We start from the raw sequence: 7,164 nt of genomic DNA, 5'->3' as shown, positions 1-7,164 counted from the left end.
GCCTGTAATCCCAGTACTTTGGGAGACCAAGGCAAGTGGACCACTTGAAGTCAGGAGTTCGAGACAAGCCTGGCCAACATGGTGAAACCCCATCTCTACTAAAAATACAAAAATTAGTCAGGCATAGTGGTGGGTGCCTGTAATCCCAGCTACTCAGGAGTCTGAGGCAGGAGAATTGCTTGAACTCGGGAGGGTGGAGGTTGCAGTGAGCTGAGATTGCACCACTGCACTCCAGCCTGGATGACAGAGTGAGACGTGTCTCAAAAAAAAAAAAGAAAGAAAGAAAGAAAGAAATTTAGGGGACACATTCAAACTATAGCAAGGAACAATTCATTTACTGGGAATAATGATTATCCATACCCCAATTCCACTTCCAAATGTACTTGTAGAAAATTGTTTGCAAATGACAGCCTGAAATCCCTCATCTCTTTGTTTTGAAACAAAACATAAAATCTCCAAAAATAAAACAGTTGAGATCCGTTTGTGATTCATAAGGGTGATGATTGGGTTTTCATGCTAATATGTGAGATGTGACTCCTTCAAACTTCCTTGTTATGACATCAGCACATTACTCATCTGATGTGAAAATAAATTTTTAATTTAAAAAAGTTGATATTTTAAGCTAAAATGCAAAAATTCTAAACACTAGGCAATCACAATAGCTTTTGTCCATTTGACTGCCATAGCATGTAGTTACTTTTATTTTATTTTAGAGACAGAGTCTTACTTTGTAGCCCAGGCTGTAGTGCAGTGGTTTGATCTTGGCTCACTGCAACCTCTGCCTCCTGAGTTCAAGTGATTCTTATGCCTCAGCCTCGAGAGAAGCTGGGGTTACAGGCGTGTGCTACCACGCCCAGCTAATTTTTTTTTTTTTTTTTTTTAGACGGAGTCTCGCTCTGTCGCCCAGGCTGGAGTGCAGTGGCACGATCTCGGCTCACTGCAAGCTCCACCTCCCGGGTTCACGCCATTCTCCTGCCTCAGCCTCCGGAATAGCTGGGACTACAGGCGCCCGCCACCACGCCCGGCTAATTTTTTTGTATATATATATTTTTTTTAGTGGAGATGGGGTTTCACCATGTTGGCCAGGATGGTCTCCATCTCCTGACCTCGTGATCCGCCCACCTCGGCCTCCCAAAGAGCTGGGATTACAGGCGTGAGCCACAGCGCCCGGCCATTTTTGTATTTTTAGTAGAAACGAGATTTCACCATGTTAGCCAGGCTGGCCTTAGCCTCACAAAGTGTCGGGATTACAGGCATGAGCCACCTCGCCCAGCTGCATGTAGTTACTTTTAATCTATACTGAATATAGGCTTGGTCCCTAAACTAACCATAATAAACAATTCCATTTCAAAATGTAAATCACAAATTATATTTTGTCTTACATAATTGATTTAAAGTATGTGTCATGTTAAACAGAAAGTTGAATTTTGTCTTAATAACATGAATATTATTGGATTATATTAAATTAATATTTTTTGTAGAATTGTAATACTTTTTTAAACATAAAAAATTTTACAAAAAATTGTAAAACATACATCAATGAGCTAATATTTATAAGTGTAATATTCTAAATATTTTTGAAGTGCCTGTAACAATGCCTAGAACAGTGCCTGGTACATAATAAGCATTATATGTGTCTGTTAAATAAAAAGAAAATGAAATTATAAAATATTTTAAAATACTACAAGTTTTATAAGTATATTTATATATATGAATTGATAAAGAACATTTGCATAGTAAAAAATATATATACATTGGAAAATGCAGATTTATGTAATCACTCCCCCATTGTTGGCTATTCAGGTTACTGCCAGTGTCTTTTTTAAAGGATTACTATGATGAACATTTTTCAAGCGTAAAGAAGTTTCAGTAGTTTATGTTATTTTCTTAAGGTATCTTCACAGAATTGGGTAACCGGTGCAAAAGTTGTGATGACATGTATTACTTTCTATATGTGTCATAGTTGCTAATATTATCTTAGTGGCACTTAGCATAAGGAAAATATAATGCCCCAACTCTGTGTCAGGCTCTGTTGCAAGAGGCTTTACCAAACTTATTGCTATGGTTGGAATATTTATTTCCTCCAAAACTTTGTTGGAATTTAATCCCCAACATGGCAATATTGAGGAGGGGGTCTTTAAGAGGTGACTGGGTTATGAGGTCTCTGCTCTCATGAAGGGATTAGTTGATCAGTGGATTAATGGATTAATGGGCTATCCTGGGAGTAGGACTGGTGGCTTTATTAGAAGAGGAAGAGAGACCTGAACTAGCATGCTCAGCCCCCTCGCCATGTGATGCCCTATGCCACCTTGGGGCTCTGCAGAGTCCTCACCAGCAAGAAGGCCCTCACCAGATGTGGCCCCTTGATCTTGGACTTCTCAGCCTCCATAACTATAAGAAATATTTTTTTTCTTTATAAATTACCCAGATTCAGGTATTCTGTTATAACCAACAGAAAATGGGCTGGGCATGGTAGCTCACGCCTATAATTCCAGCCCTTTGGGAGGCCAAGGTGAGTGGATCACTTGTGGCCAGGAGTTTGAGACCAGCCTGGCAAACAACCTCCTTACTAAAAATACAAAAATTAGCTGGGCATGGTGGCACTTGCCTGTAATCCCAGATACTCAGGTGACTGAGCCACGAGAATTGCTTGAACCCAGAAGGGGGAAGTTGCAGTGAGCTGAGATGGCATTACTGCACTCTAGCCTGGCTGACAGAGCGAGACAAAAAAAAAAAAAAAAAAAAAAAAAAAAGGCAATAGAAAATGGACGAAGACACTTATCTTTATGGATCTTCATGATAATTCTGTTGGGTAGGAGGTAGTATTATCATTCCTGTTTTCTAGATGAATCATCTGAGACTCAAAGAGTTGAATCACAATGACCTGATGTCTAGGAGGGAACACTGAGTTTCAACTGCAAGTACACCAAGTAGGAAAGACTGTCTTGTGGTAAATTTCTTTCTCTTGGCTAAAAGTAGGGGGTGATATGGGGTCAATTTGTTATTGTCACCTACAAGAGAGATGGAAAAGGCTTCTACATTATCATGAACTTGAGAATCTTACAGTTAAAAATTGGAAAGATGAAAAATGGGGTGGAGAGTGGGGCAAGAGTGATTGGTAGGATTACTTGGTGTATCAGTTTCCTAGGGCATCCATCACAAAGTACCACAAACTGGGACGCTTAAACAATAGATATTTATTCTCTTATAGTTTTGAAGGCTGGAAGTCCAAAATCAAGGTGTCAGCAGGCACCTGCTCTCTCTGAAGGCTCTAGTTTCAGGTGGTTACTGTCAGTCTCTGGCATGGCTTGGCTTGTGCATGCATCACTCTAATCTCTGTTTTCACATGGTCTTCTCCCCACTGGGAAGACAGAGATAGTAATTTGGACACAGACACCAAGTCTCTGTGTAAAGACACTATTTCCAAATAAGATTCTGGGTGAACATGAATTGTGCAGGGTTACTATTTTTAACCCAGTACTGTACACTTGGGTAGGAGAAGCCTGATACTTCTGCCCCTTCCCACTTTCTACTTTGTGCATGCAGTGGCTAGCAGAGGTATCTCTGCTCTCAGAAGTGAGGGGAAATCCTTATGTCCCTAGGCAATGTCTTAGTAGGCTGCTGACACCCAGAAGAAACAGTCTCTTCAGACTCAGAAGGCTACATATAGGCCCATCCCCATCATCTTCCTCCACAGTTGCTGGAAGAAGGCTGCATTAAATAGCTCCCTTAGTTGGGGCAACAGAGAATCTCAAAGGAAAAGATATGCACAGAGCCAAGAATTACTAAAACATCGTAAAAGAGAAGCACAAAATGAAACAAATGACTAGTACCTGAGAAACAGATCATAGAACTCACAGAAGGGGATTTTAAGAGAAGTATAATGAACCTTTCATCACAGGGATAAAAGACAATTAAGTGAAAAGTATTCAGAAGAGAGGGAAATGGTAAAATCAATACAGATGAAGAGCTGTTTATTGAGCTGGAAACAATAGCTGAGGCATTCTCCCAGAATGTAGTATAACAGGACAGAGAAAAATTATGAAAGAAATGTTTAGAAACATGGAGGGTAGAACCAGAAGCTCCCAAATCTATCAATTCACATTCCAGAAGAAAATAAAAGCAGAAAATATGAGAGAGAGGAAAAATTAAAAACATATTAAAAGAAAAATTTCCAGAGTTGAATAAAAGCACAAATCTTCAGGTTGAAAACTGAGTAGGATGAATAGAAATGACTACACTTAGATACACACAGTGAAATTTTAGAACAAGTGTAAGGAGAAATTCTAAAAGCATCCAAAGATTTTTAAAATTTTTTTCTGCAAAGACTAATATCAGAATTCTCAGTAAAAATGCATTGCATACAAGAAGGCAATATAAATACATCTTCAATATTTTGAGAGAACATGGTTACAAACCTAGAATTCTATTTTTTTTTTTTTTTAGACGGAGTCTCTCTCTGTCGCCCAGGCTGAAGTGTGATCTCGGCTCACTGCAAGCTCCACCTCCTGGGTTCACACCATTCTCCTGCCTCAGCCTCCTGAGTAGCTGGGACTCCAGGCGCCCACCACCACGCCCAGCTAATTTTTTGTATTTTTAGTAGAGACAGGGTTTCACCGTGTTAGCCAGGATGGTCTTATCTCCTGACCTCGTGATCCACCCACCTCGACCTCCCAAAGTGCTGGGATTACGGGCGTGAGCCACCGCGCCCAGCCACAAATCTAGAATTCTATACCCATCTAAACTATTATTTAAGTGTAAATGCAAAAAAAAAATACATTTATAAATATTCAAGGATCTGGAAAATTTACCATCCACAATGAATTAAGAGAGAATGAACTTAACCAGAAAACAAAAACAAAACAAAACAAACAAGAAGAAGAGAAATACACGAAGCAGTATCTTATTGAAGAAATCAGTAAAATTTATTGTAAAACTCATATAAGTTAGGATAACTACTTCTAGTAGTAACAGGTGCAAGTTTTAAATTTTGAGAAGGACAAAATAAGACGAAGAAAACTCACCAATTTTGCAAAAGACAAAAGGAAATTTAAAAAATCCAGAAGTAGAAAAGACAAATAAAATGAGAGGAATAGTTCAGATGTCTCAATATCACATTAAATATGATTGGGTTAAGCCTATGGATAAAAGGAGAATTTTAGATTGGATGTTTGAAAACTTAAACATTATAAGAGACACATCTAAAACAAAATCATCTGAGAAGTTTGAAAATAAAGTGACGGAAAAGGATATTTCAATGAAAAAATGTGTGATTATATTTAAATCAGATAAAATGGAATTCAAGGAAGGTTTAGAAAGTGGATCTACCCAGTAGTAGTCAGCACCCCTGGTAGCTAGATAATAGTTTCTAAACATCGTTTCACACATACACATGGAATCAATGTTCACTTGAAAAAAGGCTGATTCCAGGTCTGGGACAAGAAATATACAAGAGGAGCCTGGACCAACATGTCATATCTGAGGCAAGAAAGCTGAAGACTACAGAAAGTGTCAAAACTACTTAGAAAACAACTTGAAGAGGCTCCTACTGGCAAAAGATGCAACAATCATGCATTAATAAAAATGATAATTGCAATGATTAAAACACTTCAAATATACTCAAGTTTATGAATATGGAAATGAAATAATTTTTTTAAAAAACCCTTATTGGCCACTTTCTATTAAAAAAAAACAGGGAACTGAGGAACATGTTAAACACTATCACAGAAAGATAATCAGCAAAATCCAGACTGCAGGAAATTCTACAGAACAAATGACCCAAAAAATATATTCCAAGCAAAAAAGAAAGTGTGTATTTGTGTGTGTGGTCGGGGAGGATTACAGACTAAGAGTTACCTAAAAAACATCACTCGATTGCATGTATGAATCGTAACTGAATCTTTTTTTTTTAACATAAACTCAAGATTTGATTGTCTTCATAATAAAACAAAAGATGATACTCAGAACTATATCACTTGGCCCCCCTTCTCTTCTTATCTCCTCCCAGTTCAAAATGCTCGCATCTCTTAATAGCCAGCATTCTCTTAGATATGCAGTTGGGCTCAACGCGCTCAAGTCTTAGCACAGTCTTCTTTGTAGTTTTAGCCTTTTTTTGGAAAATCCGCTTAGTCTGTCCATCATAGCCACTATGCTTCCCATCATAAGGCTGTTTTCCCTGGGCATATAGACAATCCTTGCCCTTCTTGTACTGTGTCACTTTGTGGGGTTGGTGCTTGCCACACTTCTTACAGAAAATCCACTGAGTTTTAGGAACACTCACAATGTTTGCAGGAGCATTATTGGCACAGAAAGCTGAATGTTGATATAAACAAATACATTGGGCCCTCAAGGTGGCTCATGCCTGTAATCCCAACACTATGGGAGGCCGAGGATTGCTTGAGCCCAGGAGTTCAAGACTAGTCTGGGCAAAATAGTAAGACCCAGTCTCTAAAAAAAATAATAATAATAGTAATAAGCAAAAAGAAAGTTTATATAATTCGCTACATGCACAAATTAAAGCACCTCATTATATCAATAAATGCTAAAAAAAATTGACAAAATTTAACCCCTGTTAAGATTTTTAAAAGACTTGCAGTAGCTTGCTATAGAAGGGAAATTTCCTATCTTAATTAAGGGGCCTACCAAAAACCTATGGCTGTCACCATACTTTGTGGCGAATTTAGAGGTAATCCTATTACCTCAGGAATGGGACAAGGATGCTTGCTTTCATGCTGCTAGACAACACCAAACTGGATGATCTAGTCAATGCAATAAAATAAGAAAAATAAATAAGAAACCTGTAAATGATATTTTCATCTACAAATAACAGAAAAACCAATTTGAAATAGTTTATACAATAAATACATTTTATTATCTCACATAATAATTTCTGGCTCTCTTCTTTCTTCTCTGGCCCTGTGAAGATGTGCCTTGCTTCCCTTTTACCTTCCACCATGATTTGAGTTTGGTTTACCTGAACAGTAATGTGCACTTGCTGTAAGTGGTAGAGCCCACCTACATTAGGCTGATGATTTATTGTTGAAGTCAAAAAAATTGGTGAGGGAAGATGGCAGATAGGAGACAGGGCTGACGTGCAGCTCCCATTTGTATGGACAGAACAGTGTGTGGAAACTCATGTCATGGACTTTTGCTCCAGGAACCACC

General features: G+C 38.3%; 1 protein-coding gene and 1 non-coding gene across 2 annotated transcripts; one reads left to right on the top strand and one right to left on the bottom strand.

Annotated features, from left to right (window-relative positions):
• Positions 1–475: 475 nt before the first annotated feature.
• Positions 476–582, top strand: LOC112440275 (small nucleolar RNA U13). The gene has a single exon (XR_003028450.1). It is a non-coding gene; the product is annotated as a small nucleolar RNA U13 (small nucleolar RNA).
• Positions 583–5,843: 5,261 nt separating this feature from the next.
• LOC117974301 (large ribosomal subunit protein eL42-like) lies at positions 5,844–6,730 on the bottom strand. The gene is made up of 2 exons (XM_034963349.3): positions 6,699–6,730; positions 5,844–6,344 (listed from the first exon to the last, which is right to left on the bottom strand). Exons 1-2 carry the CDS (start codon positions 6,728–6,730, stop codon positions 5,972–5,974), a joined length of 405 nt encoding a protein of 134 aa, XP_034819240.2. The 3' UTR covers positions 5,844–5,971.
• Between the last annotated feature and the right edge of the window lie 434 nt (positions 6,731–7,164).

Source organism: Pan paniscus, chromosome 5 (genome assembly GCF_029289425.2).
Source record: "Pan paniscus chromosome 5, NHGRI_mPanPan1-v2.0_pri, whole genome shotgun sequence".
NCBI lineage: Eukaryota > Metazoa > Chordata > Mammalia > Primates > Hominidae > Pan > Pan paniscus.
This window is presented reverse-complemented; position numbering and strand designations above follow the sequence as displayed.